Raw genomic sequence first — 25,220 nt, 5'->3', positions numbered from 1 at the left:
TCTTATCAAATTTATTACAGTAATAAATCCAGGTTTGAAAATACAACATTGGCAACGTGGTATAAAACAAAAACAACACAAAGTAATGTGAGCATTATTGATGATGGTGGGGGTAGAGAGTTGGAATGAATGAGTGGTTACTGAATAACAACAATGAATAAAAACAAATACTCAAGGATGGAATCTAGATAGTGGAAAAATTAACAGACTTAGACTTAACACTACAAACATACACGGATGTATGTATACAGTCTTAGTGCCTTGATGTTGTTATTGCTACAACTATTTCAATTGGATGGATTAACTAGTATTGCTGAATTCTGCAATGGAAGAGCAAACCAATGGAAAGAATCTGCTTTGGGACAATAGCTGCACCCCTTATCCTGAGAAAGAGGCTATTTAAAAAAACAACAACATTAACAACAATGGAAGAGTGGCAAAAGACATAAGCAACATAGGTCATACAGCAGGTTTGGAGTCATAGTGCAGCTGGTAAGTTCCATATGACACAATATAGTAAGTTGGTTAAGACAATTTGTCTTTAAAATATAGTGCCTGTCTCTAATACCCCTTTTTATTATTCATGATGTAATAGTTGTATAGATTAGTACATCTCTCATGAGACCTCTATACAATCTTACAGAGCCAGTATATCCAGCTCATAACCCCTCCTTGTTGGATAAATCAATCAGTGCTTCCACCCCTTAACCTCTTTTTCCCTCTCTAGCCACCTCTATATCTCTCTCCGTTAAAAAGCATAAGGCCCCACGTAGATGGTTAAGCGCAGAGCAGAACTGGTGTGGTAGTTCATGAGGGGGTTGATGGAAACCATCTCCAGATCCAGCACATACTCTCTGGGGCCATTTACGGTTCGGGCAAGAACAAGCATGGCACTGATGTTGTTGATTTGCTGAGGAAAGACACGTAAAAGGCACAAGATCATTCCAAAACTCTGCTCTGATAGGAGGAGATTGAAGCTATTTCACAAGTTTACCAGTCTGGATGGCAGTAATCATGAATCTTCTTGATTTGACAGACAGAGTACTGTGACTTATTTAGCATTAAATGGGCATTAATTACTGTAATTTATCCTGGCAATCTCCTCTGTCCAAAACAACAGTGCTTGCTTGTTCTCTGTCACGCATTCTTTAATCAGCTATCCAACAAATTGCCGTGAGATGTTTACAGCCCATTTTTTAAGAAGTAGACTGAAATTCTCAAACAAAAAACTACTAATCTGCATAGCAGTGCTCAGTATAATAGTATGTAATTAAGGTATTTGTTCAGAATATGAACAATCGATTAAATATATTTATCATACCCTGATGTAGAAGTCTCCATTGTCATCTCCAGAGCGGATGCGGAAGGTGTTATAGGCTCCAGGGTAGATGCTGGTGGCCTGGATCTGAAAGATATCTGATGGGACAGAGCGCTCTGAGGTGATGCTCATGTAGCGATGCACTATGGAAAACGGCAGGTCTTGACAGCCAGGCTTTGTGACAGGACACATACAACGACTACAGTGAAGAGGGAGAATTACATCAGTTTGAAAAGACTTTTGAAAAGAATAACATTTTGTCAGAGACTATTTGTGCTATGTGCAAATAGCGATAGATGCTATTTACACTAAGTGTTCTCTAAATAGCAAAAAAAAAAAAAAAAGCATCTTCTTGGCAGATACTATTTGCACTCCTAATTAAATAACAGTGTGTTTATTGTGTTTATTTAGAGTCCCACAGACATGCAAGACCCACCCCTACCCCTAGACCTAACCGTAATCTTACCTTAAAAAAATAATAGTTTTACTAAAGTAACCATAGTATCATCATGGTATTTTGTAGTAAAATCATGGTAACCACAAAATTAAACATGGTTACTATATTTACACCTTATTACTGTAGTAACACCATCATTGCATTAAAACTGTTGCTTCGGCAAAAATAAACATGGTTACTATAATATTGACTATTCTGGCTATAATCACCGTGACCAAATCACTGCAAGGAAATCCACCTTTGTATACATTTGTATTTATTATTAAAAGTAGTATTAAATGTAATACACTGCTCAAAAAAATTAAGGGAACACGTAATTATCACAGTATAACACCAAGTCAATTAAACTTCAGGGATATCAATCTGTCCATTTAGGAAGCCTAAGCGATTGTGAATCAATGTCACCTGTTTTGGTGCAAATGAAAGTGATAACAGGTGCACTGGTGAGGCAAAAGCAAGACAACCCCCAAAAAGGGATGGTTTTGCAGGTGGTGGCCACAGACAATTGCTCTCTACTTATCTTTCCTGATTGATTCTTCTCTAGTTTTGCATTTTGCTAGTGTCCTTGTCACTACTGGTAGCATGAGGCAGTACCTGCAGCCCATTCAGGTTGCACAGGTAGTCTAGCTCCTCCAGGATGGCATATCCATACGGGCCGTCACAAGAAGGTTTTCTGTGTCTCCCAGTACAGTCTCAAGAGTATGGAGGAGATACCAAGAGACGGGCCATTACACGAGGAGAGCTGGACAGGGCCGTAAAAGGGCATCAACCCAGCAGCAGGACCGGTATCTGCTCCGTTGTGCGAGGAGGAACAGGAGGAGCACTGCCAGAGCCCTACAAAATGACCTCCAGTGGGCTACTGGTGTGCATGTTTCTGACCAAACTGTCAGAAACAGACACCATGAGGGTGGCATGAGGGCCCGACTTCCTCTAGTGGGACCTGTGCTCACAGCCCAGCACCATGCAGCTCGATTGGCATTCACCAGAGAACACCAGAATTGGCAGGTCCGCCATTGGAGCCCTGTTCTCTTCACAGATGAGAGCAGGTTCACACTGAGCACGTGACAGACGTGAAAGAGTCTGGAGACGCCGTGGTGAACATTATGCTGCCTGCAACATCATCCAGCATGACCGGTTTGGCGGTGGGTCAGTGATGGTCTGCGGAGGCATATCCTTGGAGGGTCGCACAGACCTCCATGTGCTAGCCAACGGTACCCTGACTGCTGTTAGGTACCGGGATGAAATCCTCAGACCCATCATCAGACCTTACGCTGGTGCAGTGGGCCCTGGGTTCCTCCTGGTGCAGAACAATGCCCGGCTTCATGTGGCCAGTGTGTAGACAGTTCCTGGATGACGAAGGCATTGATGCCGTTGACTGGCCCTCATGTTCCCCAGACCTAAATCCAACTGAAAACCTTTGGGAAGCTATGTATCGATGCATCCAATGCCACCAAGTAGCACCACAGACTGTCCAGGAGCTCACTGATGCCCTGATCCAGGTCTGGGAGGAGATCCCCCAAGACACCATCCGCCGTCTCATCAGGAGCATGCCCAGATGTTGTCGGGAGTGCCTACAAGCATGTGGGGGCCATACACAGTACTGAGTCACATTATGAGTTGCCGAGATGAAATTCAAGCAAGTTGGAACAGCCTGTGATTTCAATTGTTTACTTTGATTTTCGGTGTGAGTTTGAATCCAGCCCTCAGTCGGTTGGTGATTTTGGTTTCCATTGACCGTTGTTACGTTATTTTGTTCTCAACGAATTATACAATGTACAGTAAAGATTTTAATCTTCAATATATTTCGTTCATCGAGATCTGATGTGTGATTTAAGTGTTCCCTTAATTTTTTTGAGCAGTGTATTAAGAATGGAGACAGGAAACAGGATGGGGAAAAGTGGGACAAAGGGGGGAATCAAACCCAGGTCCTTCCGCCCCCCAAAAAATAAAATAAAACACATTCATACCATCTTTACACGCTTCACCATTGCAGCACCACTTGAGGATGCAGTTTGTCTTTATTTCTGTGTTTCCACCAGACTATCTGAGTGCAAATAGCCTGTGTGGCAGGTGCTACATACAGTTAGTGCAATAGAGTCACTGTATTGAATTGAAATTGAATTTTAGCTATCTAAACTGGACTGCTTTGACAGAACTTGACTGATTTTGATTTAATTGAATTAAATTAAATTGTATTGCACTGAATTTAATTGAACTTATCTGAACCAAGCTAAAACAATTTTACAGGTCTTTACTGAATTGAATTAACTGAACTGAATTAAACTGAACTGAATGGATACAATTTGACAGGAATTGATTGAACTGAATTGATTTGAACTTATCTCAACTGAACCGATACAATTTGACAGGACTTGACAGATTTTGACTGAACTGAACTGAATAGAACTGAACAGAACTGAATTGAATTCAACTGAATTAAACTTATCTGAACCGAACTGATACAATCTTACAGACTTGACTGGATTTAATTCAGTTTATCTGAAATGAACTGATAAAATTTTACAGGACTTGACTGATTTTGACTGAACTGAAAGGAATTCAGTTAAACTGAACTTAACTGAATCAAACTGAACCCAAAAAAATGACAGGACTTGACTGATTTTGACTGAATGTAATTGAATTAAACTGAACAGAATTGAACTTATAATGAACTGAACCGATAAACTTAAACAGGATGACTGATTTTGACAGCCTGGTCTCATGAAATTCACGTGAACATGACAAAATGTTTGCAATTCAAAATGAATGTGCTATCACGTTTGTCTGCAGGTTTCCAGTGAAATGTCCAGCTGGGGGCGCCAAAAGCAAGTAAAATGGTGTCGAATTCAGACGAGGTTTTAAGGTGAATTTTATATTATTATTATTTTTAAAAACATACCTCCCTAACCTAAAACTTTTGCCTGAACCTAACCAATAGTGTTTTAAAATATATATGATAAGTTAAAAAAAAAAAAAAAAGACATGCATTACCTTATCAACGCCTAAATCTAACCATTAGTGTTTTATAATGCAAATTCTGAAGTAAAAACCTCATTTCGTGTTGCTTTCATGACTTTGTATTGACGCGTGTCATCACTTGAACTTGAACCACGTTCCTCAGACTTGACAGCCCAACGCCCTGTCAGGTGAGCTACCGCGCAAGCTGTCCGTATATCGGGTTTACACATCCTCCCGTGTGGGGAGCGGCACGGGTTCGTTTCGGTGCTCATATTAACAGATGACACTGTTTACACTGCAAGCATGAGTCTCGAGGTGACGCGGCAGTAAGCGGATAGTTTCAACGTTGAGCCTATTTTTGCCGCACGGCTTACGCTGGACTCAGCGGCTCTGGGTGTAGAAAATTAAAATAAAAAGAATCAGGAGATTATAGAAAATAACCCAAAGCAAATGAAAATTATTTAAGCCGAACCTACAATCTGCATACAAACAAACACAAATTAACTAAAATGAATGAATAAATAAACCGCATTGTTTTGCCTGTTTATGTATAGGGATGTATGGGCTTTACTACATTAACCGATCACGACCAAGTTCGCCTGATAGGGTACCACGGGGCTAAAGGCACCCCTTAAAGGTGCAGTATGTAAGATTCAGAAACCCTTGTTATTAATGACACCTGTGGCCGTTAAGTGAACTGCAGCCAGCTACCTGTTGCTCGTGCACACACTCCATAGGGACGCGAGCGAGCATCGGCCAAAACAATGACGTAACGTACAAAGAGACTGAACGTGATTCACTGGCATCATGCTGACAGATGAAGTAGCATAATTAAAATTACACAGTTCTGATTGTTTTACTACAAACTTTGAGACTAAACTAAAACTACTTATCAGCTAACATAGCATACTGATACACACATACAGCTACATACTACCGAACTATACCAGACAGTTTACTGTTGCACTGCACTGTTATGTGGCACTACGATCAAGAAACCAGCGTATTTGCTTAAATGAATCCTGTATACCTGACTTTTAGTATCAAGAGAAGATCGTTGAAATTATTTGAAAGTTATGAAGCAAGGTAGCTTGCAATTCGTCAGCGTTAGCAGGCAAGATCAAGTTAGCTAAAATTACACAGATCAATCCTTATGGCACTATATTTCACATGCTTTGCAGTTATGTAAGCTTACTTGTCTAATAAGTAGAACGCCAATTCAGGGTCGGTTTTGATCCCCAAAACCAAACAAAGGTCCCTCCAGGAATCAAATGCCCTGCCGATGTTCACTCTAGTTTTTGCTCAACCACAATCACGTTCCCGCTTAGCCAGACGGAATTCAGTAGAAGCCTCTCAGCAGCGCGCATAAATGTCACATCCTATGGATTTTCCCTGCAAAACCGACCCATTCACTTCACATGAAAATCAGTCTACAGGCTATAATAGGCAACCTAGGAAGTCTGGGAAGGACTCATTTTTTAAGTTGTGTTACAAGCCGTTCACACATTGGCAAAAAAAAAAAAAAAAAAAAAAAAGAAAAAGGCAAATATTACATGAAAATTGTTACATACTGCACCTTTAAGGAAATTTAGCTTTTTTCTGGTCGCAAAATGCATCAAGGTAAAAAAAATATATATTTTTTTTAAATATTGACTATTGATGGAGCAACATAATTTGTGTGAAAAGAAAAAAATAATGTAAAGTTGCTTAGATTAAATTTCAGTTTGAAAAAAAAAAGGTGGTGAGGGAGCCTTTTACCCCACCCTTGGGTTAAAAGGCCCGTAGGAGATTTTAAGTGCTATCGTGTTGATACCGGGGCAATAGTTATATGGCACAATTTGTCAACTAATGCAAATAATTTTGAGACAGATGCTTTTTTGATTAACAAATTAAGATGATGCTTACTCAAAATTACTACTTCAGAAAAAGTCAACCATTTCCTGTTAATTTCAAACACATTTGACATTTTATTACATCTCAAGTATTCTAAAAACAAATTAATCTCTATTATGATTGGATGAGTCAATGTGAGCCCACTTTGAACATTTTTCACATCAAATCTATTCCCCTCACTTAAGAAAATCAATGTGTTTAAAGGGGCATTCAGTAGTTCTCTAGCTAGCATTAGCATTGCTCTTCTCCGTGTACTTTCAGTACTGATACGGCAGTGATGTTAGACGCTGTACTGCCATCTATCGACGTGGATCAGCATGATCGTCTCTGCTGCCGCAGACAGCTCTTGAATATCATTTGCACCTGGAAAATGTCGGAGTTTGAGGTAATTTCTAAAGTTATTTATTACTACTATAATATAATTGCTTTGCCTAAAAACAAACATCAGCTTTCAAGCGAACAGACTTCTACAGTTAAGGACAGATTATTATTGTCCCTCATATCAATAATCTTTGGAGACTGTCTATATTTCACGTTATTTCTAAAGACAATAATTATCTTTATTAGAGAACTGCTTGGTGTGAAATAAACCTCAATTATCTAGTGATACGGAATGTCAAGGTAAAGGAAAGATTAGAATTGTTTTATGATCAAATTTAGCATGTCCATGAAAACTGTATTTGAAGAACTTGTTTTGTTTCCAAACAAACAAACGTCATGGTTTACTCAAAATCCACAACAATCGCTGTGCCAAGCTGCTGAACGAATAAGGACGTATGCCCTTTCGTAGAGGTGGATGTAGATGGGCCCCCCTTACTATACACGTGATAACAAAGAAAATAAAATTACTCGTTGCTTTCCGGTTGCATTTGTAAACACCACTGAGAATTGTCCATTATTAACATACGTTCACTACACACATCATTTTAAAAAGTTTGAGGGAAACTTGTAGGAGTTTTCTGTAAATTAAACTGATACTATTTAGAGAGTGGTCTAAACAATTAATAATGTCTTACCTGTCTAACAAAAGAGAAGCAACATTGGCATCACTACTCCGTCATCAAATCTTTCTACCTTGTGTATGCCGTACCAATGTTTACTCTAGTTTTTTCTGTCTTTCTGTCTTCTTGCTTTGGTCCTTTTTTGCTTCTTCGGCAGAACAGCTACTGAATCTCCTGTTGTATCTGCTTCTAAAGCACGATAATAAATATGTTCCATTGTTTTCTTTAGCTCTTCGCATCACCAAACAACACTGCGCTAAGCATAGCCATTCATAGCCAGCGTATCTATACATAGGTGGCTGCCAATGAGCGCGAGGATTTTCTTCAATGTTTAGTGAAACACAGCGGACCATGTCATTTCAACATGATGAAACACATTGAAGGGGTGACCCGCACCATGTATAATAAAAACACTTTTTATAGAAAACTATTATGAGGGCAGTATTCATCTTGTGAGTGTACACCATTCAGATCACTCTTCACAAAAACACAAAAAACTTTTTAAATTAGCCCCAAATTACTGAATGCACCTTTGATAGGAGCCTTTAGCCCCTGCAACAGGGGGGCTTTTTACCCCAAATACTATCCTTTCAATTACTGGACAGTTATTGAAAATGTTTGATTTAATCACCTTAAACAAAACTGTAAATAATAAATAAGTATTTTGTCTCAAATAAATGTGTTAATTTTTTGGGATTTTCATTAGCTACATACATTTGCAACATTTTACAAAATTAGATCAAATTGCCTCAAAATCAACCTTTAGACATTACACCCAAAGATCTCATGGATCAGGAAAATTTTGAAGTGCATGGTGACAAACTGGTGTTTAGGGAAGTACTGTGATGGTTTTTGTTGCTATTTAGTGTTTTGGGAGTAAATAAAATCAATGGAGCCTTTTACCCCATGGAGCCTTCAGACCAGTTGTACCCTAAACATAAACAAATGCACATGACGTGACTTCCATTTTCGTTGAAGCAACAATTTACCTCATTCGGATTTGCATGGCCACAACAATGGACGAGACTCGACTGATTGTGGAGGCTGAGAATTATAAAGTGCTGTACAACCTTCAGCATTTATTATAGAAGGATTTAGTAGCAAAATAATAGGTGTGGGATACAGTAGCTTCAGCAGATTTGTGCAGGTAAGTTAATGTTTTAATTTACAGTATACCTTCGTGTTGTACAATATAGTCTACATTACACATTTTTTCAGGTGTTTTTTTTTTCTCAAAAAAGCGTTATTTTAATGTTATTACTTATTTAATTATTTATAGGCTGTCGGGCTGGATGCAAACTCTCGACACAGGAACACAGTTTTTTTTCGGACTAAATGCAGATGATAAAAGACCCAATACTGTGTGGGCTGGGGTATATTTGTAAATTAGTTATCACTGTGGTGTAAATGTTGTCCTCCTACTCATGTACAAATGATTTAATGAAGACCAAATTGTTATAGTTGCCTAATCAATTACCCCCTCTCAAAAAATACGTTATGGCCTTATTAAAGATAAGTGTAGGAACCCAGAGATATCTTTATTTTCTGCACAGAGCCGCAGCTGTGTATCGCAGAAGAGACGCATCCAATGTGAAAGTCCAACCTGACCGCGTGCTCACACCCCACTCATGGAGGACGCCGGGTTCACACATCCCCCCATGAGCGAGCGGCACGAGAGACATTGGCCGTGTCTCTTCCGCGAGAAAAAGCAGCGCATCTGCGCAGAAAATAAAGTTATCTATGGGGTCCTATGCCAATTTGTTTCTTTAATAATGTCATAATAAGTTGAGGTTATTGCTGCTTCAAGAACAACAGCGGGCAGTCACCTGCACTTCATCTTTATCAGCACACTTGGTTGTGATTGGTTAATGTTGTGTCTAAACTGTACACTACATACACAGAATGGCAAAGGTCTGGCAGTTTATTAATTCTTTCCTTTATGAAGTTATTTTATTGAGTTTACTTGCATGCAGACATATAAATTGTAGTGTACTATAGGTTCAGTTTGAATAATTTTGATTTGCTTTTGTGTCTTTTCAGTAATCTCCTGATTATTTTAGTGTTGTACTGCATCCAGAACCGCTGAGCTTAGCGTGAGCCGCGCAGCATAAATAGGCTCAACGGCGAAACTATCCACTCACTGCTGCATCTGGGATGCTTCTGGGATGCGTTACCTCGTGACTCACGTTTGCAGTGTAAACGGTGTGATCTGTTAATATGGGCGCCGAAATGGAAACGCGCCGCTCACGCTACGCTCACGGAGGATGTGTGAACCGGCATCACGCTTGCAGTGGGAACGGTGTAATCTGTTAATATGGGTGCGAAACAAAAACGCACCGCTCACGCCACGCTCACGGATTATGTGTGTACCCAGCAGTGTATATATGTAGGTGAGATGTAATAAAAACATTAAAATGTATTGTTTTTTCAAAAGAATTTTTTGAGTAAAAGTGTGTGAATATCATAAAATAGCAGGGTCTGAGTAATAGAGAGAAAAATACGTATTTATAAAGTCATAATCAGCCATTAAAGTCATGACTTGAGTGAAAGTGTATAAAACACACAGTTGCAGGGAATTGTACCTGGAGACACATTTAACAAGTTTTGCAAAAATGTACATAGAGTAACATTTTCACTATGAGACCAGGTTGCATTTTGACTGCACAGAACTGAATTGAATTGAACTGAACGGAATTGAATTGAATTGCTTGACTGTTTTGAATTTAACTGAACTGATTTTTGACTGAATTTAACTGAACTGAACTGCAGGGCTCAACTGTATTGAAGTGAATTTAACTTATCTGAACTGAACCAATCAAATTTGACAGGACGACTGATTTCGACTGAACAGAATTGAATTTAATTGTACGGAACTGAATTGAACTTATCTGAACCAAACTGATAACATTTTACAGGACTTGATTGAATTTGACTGAATTTAATGGTATTGTATTGAATTGAACTTAACTGAACCAAACTCAATTGAATTTCCTTGAATGTAATTTATCTGAACTGAAGCTATAACATTTTATAGGATGGATTTTGACTGACTTGAACTGAACCGAAATGAACTGAATTGAGTTATATGGAATTTGATTGAATTCATCTGAACTTATCTGAACCAAACTGAACCAATACAATTTTCAAACACTCTTAAAATGCTGATTTAGCCATTTCAGAAACCGTGTCAGGTATGCCACAAAAAGACTATTGATGAACAGTGATTTGAATTATAGACATTTAATGGAGGATAAAATATCTCAGAAGTTCCAGTGCATAAGAGTGTGTGATTGGAACAGACTGCAAGTGCTTGCGGTATTTCCAAATTGTTTACTTACTTGTCGGACACTTGCACATAGGGTTCCTGACAGCTTTTGGAGTTGACACATTTATGGCCTCCATGAATGTTCACACAAGTTTGTCCATCAGAGCACTCTTGAGTTCCAGTCTCACATTCGTTTATGTCTAGTTTTAGAGTAAAACACAGATAGCAATTTAATCAATCAGTCAACAGGGAGAGAATGTCTCTGATTTTTCTTCTCAGTGTATCGGGAAGCTGAAGAATATAGTGTGTCCGTAAGAGTGCATTGAATTGAGGAAAACCTTGGCAGAGACGTGTGCCCAGGAGCTGATAGCCATCAGGACAGATACAGGAGAATTTGCCATGCTCATTTACACACTGATACTGGCACAGGTAACTGGAGTAGCTGCACTCATCTATGTCTGAAAACAAATCGAGGGAGGGAATATTGTAGTAAAGAATAAATAGTAACAATTTGAACTTGTCAGTAGCTCCAGTTGTAAGTTGTATGTACTGTGTATATACAGTAAATTAGGGCTTAACAATCAGGATTTTTTTCTGCTTGCCATTAAAATTGCTCAATTTTATCTACCCTGAAAACATTTCACTGGTCCCACCACAAAGTTATACATATTATTTTTAGTTACATAAAATATACTGAAAATAAACAGTATTTATATTCTTTATTTATAATTAAGTTTTCTTTACAAAACACAATTACTACAAATAATTTATTTAAATGACAGTTCTGTCTGTCAGCTGGCCCGAAACTCTTACACTGGCCCTGGGTCACATTTCTGGTTGAGCCATGTACTTTTATTTTTGTATTTTCAAATTCAAGTTTTTCATGTTTGTGTCTGCTCCCACCTTACCATTGCAAGCAAAGCCATCTGGCCCCAGCTCATAACCCTGCTCACAACGACAGAGGAACGTCCCATACGTGTTATAACACCTCTGACTGCAGGGGGCCCCCATGCCACACTCATCAACATCTGAGCTCAAGCAAAATGACACAGCAGATGGGATTACATGTCAAAATATTCTGTGTAAGACAGCCACTGAAAAGTTACTGTAAATAAATTGAGAATCAGAAAACCATGTTCAATAAATCCTTTTTGAGCTGTATTATCCATTTTTTGGCAAACACTGAAGTGTGTAGTTTCCGCTCCACTAAATCCACCAAAAGGAACTGCAAAAGTAATAAATGTTTTTAAACAGGTTTCCTGAACAACAGACAGTCCCGCCTCAATCTCAGTCCATTGGTTAAATCAATGTTGCTGCCGGGCTGGTCAGGTTTCCTAAACTTACAGAGCAATGTTTTCATAGCACCTCAGAGCTACAGTTTGTACACTATTCAGAAAATCAACCTTTAAATGACTTACTTACAGTTCTCTCTGCATATGAAGAAGTGATAGGAGAATGTATTTGAACATTTAAAAAATGTAACACTTCTGTTGATTCAGAAATATCCTAATGGCGGCATTCAGTTTAAATTATTCCTCATATTTTGTAACAGTATTAACTTCTCCCTTCCTGCTTGTGCGTCGAACACAAAGTGCTCTTTTACTGGTTTTGGCTTTTACTCAAAGTAAATTAGGTGTAGGATGTAATTGTACTAAAAACATGGGCTTGGATTCTGAGTGCTTGTGTGTGTGTGTGTGTGTGTGTGTGTGTGTGTGTGTGTGTGTGTGTGTGTGTGGTGGGTTGGCCTATGATTCAGGGTATGGCAAAACGGGGCGTGGGAGTAACCGTGTGGGTTGGCTTACCGATACAGGAACGATTGTTGGCAGCCAGCTGGAAACCAGGTTCACACTGGCAGGAGAATGAGCCAGGGACATTAACACAGCGATGTTGACAGTAGCGGTACCGGCACTCGTCAATGTCTGAAAAAGTATCAAATGTAAAAAATCTGAGGTCACATATGCATTCTTATATTCTTGTATTGAAATTGTACCCCATCCTAATTTCTAACACCATGCTTTCTCATTCCTCTTAAGAGTTAAGTGGTCCACATCTATATATCAGTATGTGTTTCCTATTGCTCAGCTACTAGAGCATGGCATAGCATAATGGCAAGGTTATGGGTTTGATTCCCAGGGAACACACAAACTAATAAAATGTATATCTTAAAGGAAGAAGCTTTTTTCCTATAATATATGCATATATATATATATATATATATATATATATATATATATATATATATACATACACACACACACACACACACACACACACACACACTGGTGGCCAAAAGTTTGGAATAATTTACAGATTTTGCTCTAATGGAAAGAAATTGGTACTTTTATTCACCAAAGTGGCATTCAGCTGATCACAATGTATAGTCAGGATATTAATAGCGTGAAAAATTACTATTACAATTTGAAAAAAATGTTCAGAACTTCTTAAACTACTTCAAAGAGTTCTCATCAAAAAATCCTCCATGTGCAGCAATGACAGCTTTGTAGATCCTTGACATTCTAGCTGTCAATTTGTCCAGATACTCAGGTGACATTTCACCCCACACTTCCTGTAGCACTTGCCATAGATGTGGCTGTCTTGTCGAGCACTTCTCACGCACCTTACAGTCTAGCTGATCCCACAAAAGCTCAATGGGTTTAAGATCCATAACACTCTTTTCCAATTATCTGTTGTCCAATGTCTGTGCGTCTTTGCCCATCTAACCTTTTCTTTTTCGGTTTCAAAAGTGGCATTTTCTTTGCAATTCTTCCCATAAGGCCTGCACCCCTGAGTCTTCTCTTTACTGTTGTACATGAAACTGGTGTTGAGTGGGTAGAATTCAATGAAGCTGTCAGCTGAGGACATGTGAGGTGTCTGTTTCTCAAACTAGAGACTCTGATGTACTAATCCTCTTGTTTAATTGTACATCCGGCCTTCCACATCTCTTTCTGTCCTTGTTAGAGCCAGTTGTCCTTTGTCTTTGAAGACTGTAGTGTACACCTTTGTATGAAATATTCAGTTTTTTGGCAATTTCAAGCATTGTATAGCCTTCATTCCTCAAAACAATGATTGACTGACGAGTTTCTAGAGAAAGCTGGGGTTTTATTTTGTTGTTGTTGTTGCCATTTTTGACCTAATATTGACCTTGAGACATGCCAGTCTATTGCATACTGTGGCAACTCAAAGACAAACACAAAGACAATGTTAAGCTTCATTTAATGAACCAAATAGCTTTCAACTGTGTTTGATATAATGGCAACTGATTTTCTAATACCAAATTAGCAATTTAGCATGATTACTCAAGGATAAGGTGTTGGAGTGATGGCTGCTGGAAATGGAGCCTGTCTAGATTTGATCAAAAATAACTTTTTTCAAATAGTGATGGTGCTGTTTTTTACATCAGTAATGTGCTGACTATAGTTGAATGCCACTTTTGTGAATTAAAGTTCCATTTACTTTCCATAAGAGCAAAATCTGTACATTATTCCAAACTTTTGGCCACCAGTGTATATATATATATAAACACACACACACACACACACACACACACACACACACACATACACACACACACAGTATATATATGGGGGTATCTTTTTCAACTTCGGGCAATTTCATGTCAAGCGTTGATTTTTATTAAAACTAACAGATTTCCACTTTTTTTCTTTTTGTTGTATGAAGGTCACATAAAACTTGACAAAAGTATCGTCAAAGAGCATGTTAAGTATCACTGGTGAGCAGAATAATTTTATTAGACATCATTTCTAATCAAGCTATAATTTTGACAAATTATGTAAAAAGTGTGAAAATATTATTAAATTGTGTGTATTTAGGATACATAAAATGTTAGCTATGAAATTAGCCTTTAGCCATTTTATTTTTTAAAAACTTTTAAAATTTCATTATAGTCACTGTCATTTCTACCACAGAATTACAGTATATTAAACGCAATACAGAATTTAAGATGTACTGGAAATGACAGTGTTGTAAATTGTCTTGACTTTCAGAAAAAAAAAATTACAATGTCATCTCCTGTAATCCATCTACATATAATGTAAAATATTACTGGTAGACAAATTTAAAACATATATTTAGAGTGTAACAAGGTTATTATCATAAGCAAAAATTAAAACTAATTGAAAAAAAAATCGTAAACTAAAAAAATAAATAATAAATAACATAATTGGAAAAATTGAAAGTAAAATAAAATAAAAATAATCTTAAATAAGATTTAGTTTTTGTTGCGGTGTGTTTTTAAACCCTTAAAACTGCCATTACCGTAACGTGAAGATGCCACTAGACAGAGATAATAGACGGCCTGAAACCTCATAACATCAGCAACAGAACGGGAATCACTACCAGAGAGGCAAAGCAGGTAGATAACAGTCTTTTCACTCGTTCTGTCTTACCCTGTCAATCTGTGATTTGTTTTACATTTAATTATGTTAATTAAAGTTAAAGTTTTCTTCATTTTGTATTTTTTGTTCTATTTTAATTTATTTCTATTCATTACTGTATTGTTATTTTATTACTGACTGTTTAGTAGTCTTGATTAATTATTTGAGTACAATTCTTACATTACAAATTACTTAGTGTCATTGTTTGTTGTGAAAAGCTGTATTGAGAATTGTCAAATTTCACTTACAACTACAGAAATATTAGTTTTGTGACGATGTACATATTGTGCATGGTAGATCTTGCTGCAAATTGCAATAACATGAAAAAGTAGATCTCATTCCAAAGAAGTGTGAGCTGTAGATGATGGAGATGGAGGCTTTTCTTTCTTTGACTATCGTACGTAACATAATTAAACTACCATTTGACAATAACTCCTCTCCTACCCAGCGCAGTTTACATTTCTGTCGCAGAGAATCGAGTTGATTGCATAAGTGTACTTTCAGTAGGGCCATTTCTATGGATATGGGGGCCCTAAGCGAAACCCTACTTGGAGGGCACTCACAATAATATTGTCTACAAAATGGACATTGGGGAGTCCAGATATATGACCCACATTACACAAATGCCTGTTTTCCCCATTCTCCAATATCGCTTAATATAAATACTAAAACTAAAATAAAAACTAAATGTACTGAAAAACTAAAACTAAACTAACAAATAACTAACAAACAAAACTAAAAATAAACTAAACCTAACAAAGAGCTAACAAACAAAACGAAAACTAAACTAAATTGGAGTGAAAAATTGAAAATGAAATAGAACTAAAAACTCAATTAAAAATTCAAAACTACTATAACCTTGGAGTGTAAAATGTTTTAACAAGACTACTTTCTAGAAGTCCACAGTGGTAAAAGTACCTAAAGCTGATGAAACCTAGAAACACTCATACATTTAATATATTACATACAATTAAATATATATGGTGTTGCTACTAAACAGCTCTAGAGTAGAAAACAGACAGATTTCTCACCAATGCATTCTGTGCCCACTTTGCGATAACCGTCTGGACATTGGCATGTGAAGGAGCCTTCTGTATTGAAACACTGCTGACTGGGCTGGCAGTCGTGAATGTCCCGTTCACATTCATCCACATCTGTGTTCGTGAGACAGAATCATGGAAATTGATTTTGGACAAGAATCTGATTTAGCTTTGTGCTTTCCTGATCTTCTCAGTTGTGGCACCATGACTACCATGACTTTGGAATGTTGTTTCTGAGGCCAAGAAGAACATTTATTGTTTCACATCTCATGGGACGTTCATAAATCCTTGCTAACTTTTTGCATGTCTACATGCCGGTCCTGAGTAACGCTATCTCTGTTCACTTCCTCTTGATGGTAGACAACAGCTGCGATGTTTCAGCCTTAATAAATCTAGAGACCCCCTCCAGACCAGCCCCCTGCCAAGACTTCAGCATGACTCCATCACAGTTGTCTGACCACTTCCCTAAAAAACCACCTGTTTCTGTCTGAATCATTAAAGTGTTGAAAGTCAAAACTAACATTCCAACCCGCATACAAGAACTTTCAATAAACTGTCATCATTTACTCACCCTAATGTTGTTCCAAGACCATATGGCTTTTTTTCGTTTTCTGTGAAACACAAAAGGAGCCTCAGTCGTCTTTCACTTTCATTGTGTGGAAAATAGATGCTGTAAAACTCAGTGGTGTCTGAGACTGTCATTTTGCCCATCTCCTTTTGTGTTCCATGGAAAGAAGAAAGCTGTACGGGTTTGGAAAAAACTGAGGGTGAGTAATTGATGACAAAATAAAATTTTTAACACCTGTTCGTAAAACACACTCATCCAAACATTTTCACATGCTCACCCACGCAGCTGTCTCCCTGGGGCTCAAAACCTGAAGGACACGAATTGAATGGCTCGCTGACTGTGTTCTCCAAGCCGGGGTGGATCGGGTTGGGTGGATCAGGGGCAGGGATGACTGAGGCAGAGCGAGGGAGGCACAGGTAACCGCCATAGTGGTTGAAGCACTTCATCTCCCCCTTACAGGCCTCTGGGATTGTCTCACATTCATTTATATCTGTGGACACAAATTTTAAGTAGAACACATGATATATGCTGTTTCTTGATGATGTTTTAGTTCAGGGGTTTTCAACTGGTTTATAATAACTTTCATTAAGATCTTAAATATTATTACATGAAATAATGCTAACAAATCATTATAATGTTCATTCATATAATTTTGAATATTTAGAATTTTTTATAATTCTGTTATACTTCATAATAAGATACATGTTAACAATAGTCAAAGCATTACGTACAATAAACCAACAATGAACAATTATTTTACAGCATTTATTAATGTTGGTTGATGTAAATGTATAAATTACTATTGTTAATTGTAAGTTCATAATGCATTAATGTTAATGAATACAATTTTAAATGTTAATAAATAAGTATATGTAGAAAATAACATTAACCAATGAACTGATGCTGATTAATTAAAACCAATTGATAAATGTTGTAAAAGTATGGTTCATTATTAGTTCATGTTAAATATTGTCAACTAACTTATGTTAGTGTGTATACAATCTTGTTGTGTGTAAAATGTGACTGTAAATTCTATGTTTTGCCTTCTCAATGGACCCCTGGTTGAAACCACTGAAATTAGGTGATGTTAGATGCATAGCCTACTGTATGTTTTACCTTTGCAATGCTGGGTCTGTGGATCCCAATGATACCCATCTGTGCATTCCTTTAAAATAACAACACAGTCAAATTAGTGCATAGTTATCCACAGTATGTGTATATTATGCATTGTTATGCACTAAAATTGACCTCTAAGATAAACAAGATAAGACAATGAGAGGATATTACATACACCACAGCTGCCTTTAATTTAGGAAGAGAGAGAGAGAGAGAGAGCAAGAGAGAGAGAGAGAGAAACGTTTCTTACCGTGTAGGTGTCAGTTTCTGTGGGTGGCTGTGAAATGGTATGGTGGAGAAACACAGAGATACACATACAAAAGAGCAGAACACACCCAGGCCGCATCCTCACACACACCTTCAACAGGCTCTTATGAGCACAGAGAAATAAACACCTCCAGGAGTGTTGACAAAAGAGAAGGACTCACACAGACATGCACACAAGCACATATGCACTCATGCACACACAGTGGTAGAGTGAGAGTCTCTGGTTTAGATGCTGACAAGACGTTGCACTGAGAAATCTGTGAATGAGGGAAAAAAAACAGGGTGAGAAGACCTTCTCAGTTTAAATATACATGTGATACCTTAAAAATTACTTAGTTGGTCAATAAGACTCAAAGTTGCAAATATAATTTGATATTTAATGGAGCTGATAAATCATTAAAAACTGCATTATTTATTTTTATGACTTTTACGTTGTTTCATTTAATTTAGCAATAGCCTACTTTGAAATCTACAATTTTATAATGTGTTTTTTTACACTCGTTACAATTGTGATCTTTTACATGTGTCCAGTGAGCATGGTTTATATGGCCACATCAATTTGAATAATACATTAATAATAGACCCTTTAAAAGTTATGTTCCAAATCTGATATGTCCAATAGAGCATGTTTTATTTCATTTTATTGAATTTTGAGACGCATCACCTTTCAAATGGGCAAACTGGAATTAATTGGCTCTGCTCATGTGACTATTTACCCCACCAATGTAAACATTTTCATGTTAAAATCAAGACAGTCTGCATTATCGTTTATAGTTGACAATTCCATTTAAAACACACCAACAACTCTTATTAGACCCTTCAAACTAAAAGTAAAATTTTGGTCACAAATGTTACTAGTAGCATTAAATGAATGAATTATAACCAGTGTTCAAGGTAGTTGTTTGTGGTTCATTTTAACTTTATAACGTTTAGTGTGTGCTTGATAACCAGACTCCCCCTGGTGGTGGTATTAAAATAGCAATTTTCTCACATTGTGGTGGAGAGTCACAAGACAAAGGCTTATAATCGCTTAAGATATTTGAATGGTTAACATGAGCAATCATGTAGGCTGGAAGGGAAATTTAACCTGTCAGTTATTTTCTAATTATTGTGTAATCAATCACTGATTGTGATGTGGAAAGCATGATGTGAGAGATAAAAAAAGTGTAAAACTTGAGAACATATAAAGAATGTTCCTTGTGAGAACGCAAACACTACAGGCCTTAAGAAGTTTTAGTGCAAAGACTATAATAGGTCTTGGTTATAAACTCAGCAAAAAAAGAAACATCCTCTCACTTTCAACTGCTTTTATTTTCAGCAAACTTAATGTGTAAATATTTGTATGAACATAAAAAGATTCAACAACTAATACACAAACTGAACAAGTTTCACAGACATGTGACTAACATGGGGGGTCAAAATCAAAAGTAACAGTCAGTATCTGGTGTGGCCACCAGCTGCATTAAGTACTGCAGTGCCTCTCCTCCTCATGGACTGCACCAGACTGCCAGTTCTTGCCAACCAAGGCAAGTTCCCAGACATTTCTGAGGGGAATGGCCCTAGCCCTCACCCTCCGATCCAAAAGGTCCCAGATGTGCTTAAATGGCATTGAGATCCGGGCTCTTCGCTGGCCATGGCAGAACACTGACATTCCTGTCTTGCAGGAAATCATGCACAGAACGAGCAGTATCGCATTGTCATGCTTGGAGGGTCATGTCAGGATGAGCCTGCAGGAAGGGTACCACATGAGGGAGGAGGATGTCTTCCCTGTAACGCACAGCATTGAGATTGCCTGCAATGACAACAAGCTCAGTCCGATGATGCTATGACACCGCCCCAGACCATGACGGATCCTCCACCTCCAAATCGATCCCGCTCCAGAGTACAGGCCTCGGTTTAACGCTCATTAATTTGAGGATAAATGCAAATCCGACCATCAACCCTGGTGAGACAAAACCACAACTCGTCAGTGAAGAGCACTTTTTGCCAGTCCTGTCTGGTCCAGCAAAGGTGGGTTTGTGCCCATAGGCGATGTTGTTGCCAGTGATGCCTGGTAAGGACCTGCCTTACAACAGATCTACAAGCCCTCATTCCAGCCTCTCTCAGCCTATTGTGGACAGTCGGAGCACTGATGGAGGGATTGTGTGTTCCTGGTGTAACTCGGGCAGTTGTTGTTGCCATCCTCTACCTGTCCCGCAGGTGTGATATTCAGATGTACCGATCCTGTGCAGATGTTGTTATACGTGGTCTGCTGCTGCGAGGATGATCAGCTGTCCTTCCTGTCTCCCTGTAACGCTGTCTTAGGCGTCTCACGCCTGGACATTTAAATTTATTGCCCTGGCCACATCTGCAGTCCTCATGCCTCCATGCAGCATGCCTAAGGCACGTTCACGCAGATGAGCAGGGACCCTGGGCATCTTTCTTTTGGTGTTTTTCAGAGTCAATAGAAAGGTCTCTTTAGTGTCCTAAGTTTTTATAACTGTGACCTTAATTGCCTACCGTCTGTAAGATGTTAGTGTCTTAATGACCATTCCACAGGTGCATGTTCATTAATTGTTTATGGTTCATTGAACAAGCATGGAAAACCTTGTTTAAACCCTTTACAATAAAGATCTGTAAAGTAATTTGTTTTTTTACAAAATTATCTTTAAAATACAGTGTCCTAAAAAAGGGACATTTCTTTTTTTTTTGCTGAGTTTAATTTGAATAGGTATTTTCTTTAAAGACTCACTGGAAGAACACCTGAATTACTGAAAGATTAGATTGAAATTCTTATAAAACATTTCTGACTTCCAGGAGAGTGAAACGTTTTTCACAGGTTTCTGCTTAAGGCAAAATACTGGCTCATAAATGCACACATACTGTACATTGACATTTACGTCAGTGTGTTTGCAGGAACATTTTGGAAATACAAAACCAGATGCCACTTGACGCTAACACTACTTCTTTGAGGGTTCAGAGAGGCCAGACTAAAAGTATTGTCATGTTGACTCAACGTGGCAAACAGCAAGCCACAGGGTGACTGCAAACCTGCACATTCTCCTCCAGTTGCATCAACCTCCAAATAGAATTGTTGTGATTTTTGGCCAAAACCGCATGAATTTATTCAAAAGACTTACAGCAGCTACCATAAAAGAAACACTTTAGACACAAATGCACTTAAATCTTGTGAAAAGACAGATGCACTTGCAAATCTCTCATCTGTTTGAATTACTCTCACTTTTTGACTGACCTCCATGCTACTTTTGATTTGAGTAGCGTTCCGCAAAATCTCGAACCAGGCTGTCCCTGTGGTGTTGCATATGGACTGGGGAAAACCTGAAATCAACCATCATAAACAAACTTGAGGCCAGCAGGGAGCTAGGTCCAGTCACTTGGCCAGAGTTTGGGCAGTGTGGAGGCGTGGGTAATATCATCTGCCATGTTGTCAGAGTGGCAGTTGACCCTTTGGAATGCCAGTGGAGAGGATGTGGGAATCACTCTCCATAACGGTCAACCCGACCATTGCTGTGTTTCCCAGAGTATCACATACCCAGGAAACACCCCCTCTTATCCAGTGTGCACTTGTTTGAGCCCCCTGTCCAATGATATCCTAAAAGGTTTATTTTGGAGTTGGTATGTCCTTCCAGGTCATTGTATGGCTACTTCTGCAGACTAATTTGTTGGTGTGGAGCAATTTAGAAGTATTGAGCTGAAGGTACAGCTGTTCATTTAACATTTGGTTGGTAGTCCTGTGACTTTTGTCCAGTGTCTTTCTCTGAGTGATTTTACAATCACCAATAGCACAAATAATTAATTTGTGACCTGATGGGCGCACTGCCGCAGGGACCACATACATTTAATGACAAACACTCTCCTCCTACTTCTCTCTCACCCTTATAATCGCACACACACACACTCACACACTAGTCCAGTGCTATGTCCACAGTTAACTCAGTCTACCCAGCTTGGTATTAAACTTTAAACTTGACATGTTGTCTTATATATTTGTGATTGTGCAAGGTCTCCAGTTTTATACCTTGCTGATCAATGCACTTATAATTTTATAAAATGTACGTCCTTTCCACCCACTCAAATGGAATTTAAATGGACTTTTTATGCAATGTCATAACTCACATGGCCCATATCAACATGCAAACAGCCTGTAAGGCATCATAATATTGGTAGTGTTCCTGAGTATTAGGACACTTATCCACATTTTAAATGCCTGAATTTCATTGCATAGATAACAAAATATGCAGCATCTGCAAAACAAATTATGCTAGACCTTTTCTCAGAACTACCTAAGCTTTTATTAGCCATTTTGCAATGACTTTTAAACAACTGGTCATTTTAGTGGATGTATGAAGTCAGATATCCTCAAGTTCACACTGGTGTCTGACCTGGCTGATTAACCACAGGTGTAGTTCATTACATGTGGACATGGGACAGAAAGTGTCCAAAGTAAAACTGAGTGAAATGCATTACTTAAGGTGTACTTAGTGTACCATATATCTTTCCATAAAATTAATGCCAACGGATTTGAAGTTGTTATTTAATGCAGTGACTTTCATACAATTCTAAGTGTGGCTAATATGTCCAAGTATTTTTAGACCAATCATTCCATTAAAACAGCTGTTATTCTGTGACTCAATAGTTTGTGTTATACAGACACTGAAGACTTTCTTACCTTTTACAAAACCAGAAACAAAGCAAGTGATTACAGACAAGATCATTTCCGGTTAAGTTATCATGTGCACACTATTTACATGCCGCATGCCTCAACAGCTCTGCCAAGAGATGACGATTTCATATTTTCAAATACCAAATATAGTGAACAAATTCCACTAATGCAGCTAAAACAGAGAGCCCAAGTCTGTACTAGGACCAGTTCACTCAATTTCTGCTTTTAAATGAATGCTCAAGTCAGCATCCAGCCATATAAAATAATACAACTAAATAATTAGCAAAATACATAAACAAATATGATGTAACGACTTGGTATAGAAGTGGCCTGTGTAAGTACAGTAAAGCAGTGTTCTTTGCTCTGATGTCATAGGGTCATTTTATTGTGCCTTCATTCTTGCTACAGCACCTGTGTTTCCAAAGGGGGCCAAAACGTTTTCAAGCAAACACAACTGTTACCACAAATTCCACAAGCTTTTGCGTGTCCTCAGAAACCTCTGAGAATCTGCACTCGGTCTACGTGTATAATGTTCCCATTCTGCAAAGTCTTTCAAAGAAAACCAGCTCACATAAACAGACAGCAGTATGTGTGAATCAGCGTTTTGTCTTTAAAAATAGAAACACTATCTAAACAAAGACACCCTTTTGCGTTTGCAGGGATCAAATAACAACTTACAGTGAATAGCACTAATCTGGTTGTGAAACAGTGGTTGGAAAAGAGATTGGAAAGTTTTGCAACACTGCAGACTGTCTCAGCGCATGTAGAGATGTGTAAAACCATAATGATGGTTGAGTAATAAATGGTAAGAAAAAGAAATGAATGTATGTGCACCCCATACCAAGGAGACGTGGAATAGGCTATATAATGTGATTGATTGTTCTCTCAATAGACTGGAGTGTGGTGTCTGTAGGCTCTGTAGTCGTGGATGTTTGGAAGAGTGCAGGAGAGTGAGTGTGACGTGTGCAGCCCTTCAAGAAGCCTGGAGCAAATCGGCCAAATTTTCCTTAGTCTGCCCTTTATCTGTTTCTGCCTCTACCTCACTCTCTGTCACACACTGTCTGTGACATAACTTCAATTTAGCCCATTTTTGCTGCAAATCTGGCATGCCTGATTTAGTTAGATGACCATATATGCAATTGCCAAGAGACCCCACTCAAACAACAGCTATTACGGTAAAATATGACACTACATTAGAGTGCAATATTAAATTTTATTTGCTATACTCACAGGCCAGGCTTCTTGCTTAGGCACGTTTGTTCTTGCTATGTTCTTCAATTTTTCTATCAGTTCTCTCTCCTTTTCTTCCGGTGGCTTTGTGGTGTCTCTTCTCTCTTCTTTTTGTGCAGTAGCACCACGTCTTCTCTATATCCTCACTCCTGATTAAGTGAGTGTGGAGACGGACAGCTGGACTATATGAATGTATGCAAGGGAGGGAAAGACGGAAGAGAGGAGAGAAGGACAGCCCATTCCGACCCCCATGCAGCCCCCTGCACAGCTATCCTCCGCCCCCAGAACCCCCCCCCCCAATCTGACCCCCCAGGATGAAAATTCCTGGTCTGCGGCCCAAATTCCAGAATTCCAAATCTGTCCGGCTCTACGACAGAAAAACAGCATACAGATTCACAAACACCACACATTCAACCAACCCCCCTTCATACACATAAGCAGCAGCCCCCCGCACACACCAAGGCAGACCCCACCTGGTTTCATTTAAACTCACCCCCCACAGCATTCAACTTTCTTTCTCTCTTTTTCCACTCCACCTCAAGTCACCCTTCATCTCTCCCATCTTTTTCAGTCTGCTCTTGCTCTCTATTCCTCTCATTGAGCCAGATATTTATAGCTTAGGAGAAGTTAGTGGAATGTAGAAAAAAATTAGAGAGCAAACTAGAAAGAGAAAGAAAGAGAGGAGGCAAGGGTAGAGTGAAAAAGAGAGGATAACACATGTTGACTTGGAAAAGTTGTTCACTTTTTTTGCCATCTAAATATTTAAACTGGATGAAGTCTCGGGCTTGTTGCTTAACAAACTCTTACTAAAGTACAGGTTATTAACTTTTTTGTTTCTACAGTAATAAGTTCACAGCATCAGCAGAGTCATGGAAAGGGCTGTCAATCTAAGATTAACTAGCGTCACCACGGAATTGCAAAAATAATGACTGTATTCAAACAGGCTTCCTAAACGCTCCCGCATCAGAAAACAAATAGTCCCGCCCCAAACTTAAGCCATTTGTTGAGCAAAAGTTGCTATGTTGGGCTTAACAGATGCTTAATCAAATG

General features: G+C 38.5%; 1 protein-coding gene across 2 annotated transcripts; it reads right to left on the bottom strand.

Annotated features, from left to right (window-relative positions):
* LOC127417768 (EGF-containing fibulin-like extracellular matrix protein 2) lies at positions 1 to 24,849 on the bottom strand. 2 transcript variants are annotated; one of them, XM_051657981.1, is made up of 11 exons: positions 24,664 to 24,849; positions 18,261 to 18,534; positions 18,011 to 18,059; positions 17,172 to 17,384; positions 16,318 to 16,440; positions 12,695 to 12,811; positions 11,801 to 11,920; positions 11,231 to 11,350; positions 10,966 to 11,092; positions 1,322 to 1,517; positions 1 to 910 (listed from the first exon to the last, which is right to left on the bottom strand). In XM_051657981.1, exons 2-11 carry the CDS (start codon positions 18,354 to 18,356, stop codon positions 749 to 751), a joined length of 1,323 nt encoding a protein of 440 aa, XP_051513941.1. In that variant the 5' UTR covers positions 18,357 to 18,534; positions 24,664 to 24,849; the 3' UTR covers positions 1 to 748. The 2 variants fall into 2 exon arrangements, with proteins under 2 accessions (XP_051513941.1, XP_051513940.1); XM_051657980.1 differs by lacking the exon at positions 24,664 to 24,849 and adding an exon at positions 24,171 to 24,415.
* Between the last annotated feature and the right edge of the window lie 371 nt (positions 24,850 to 25,220).

The sequence above is a fragment of the Myxocyprinus asiaticus genome, chromosome 27 (genome assembly GCF_019703515.2).
Source record: "Myxocyprinus asiaticus isolate MX2 ecotype Aquarium Trade chromosome 27, UBuf_Myxa_2, whole genome shotgun sequence".
Classification (NCBI taxonomy): domain Eukaryota; kingdom Metazoa; phylum Chordata; class Actinopteri; order Cypriniformes; family Catostomidae; genus Myxocyprinus; species Myxocyprinus asiaticus.
Note: the sequence above shows the minus strand (reverse complement) of the source record. Positions and strands in the feature narration are given on the sequence as shown.

Bases quoted from the DNA above. Each gene is read 5' to 3' on its own strand.
- LOC127417768 (XM_051657981.1), bottom strand. From the start codon at position 18,356: ATGCGGCCTGGGTGTGTTCTGCTCTTTTGTATGTGTATCTCTGTGTTT. The intron at 11,921-12,694 runs GTAAGCCAACCC...GCTTGAGCTCAG, and splicing joins CAACAATCGTTCCTGTATCG to ATGTTGATGAGTGTGGCATG. The intron at 11,093-11,230 runs GTTTTCCTCAAT...CTCTAAAACTAG, and splicing joins GGGCACACGTCTCTGCCAAG to ACATAAACGAATGTGAGACT.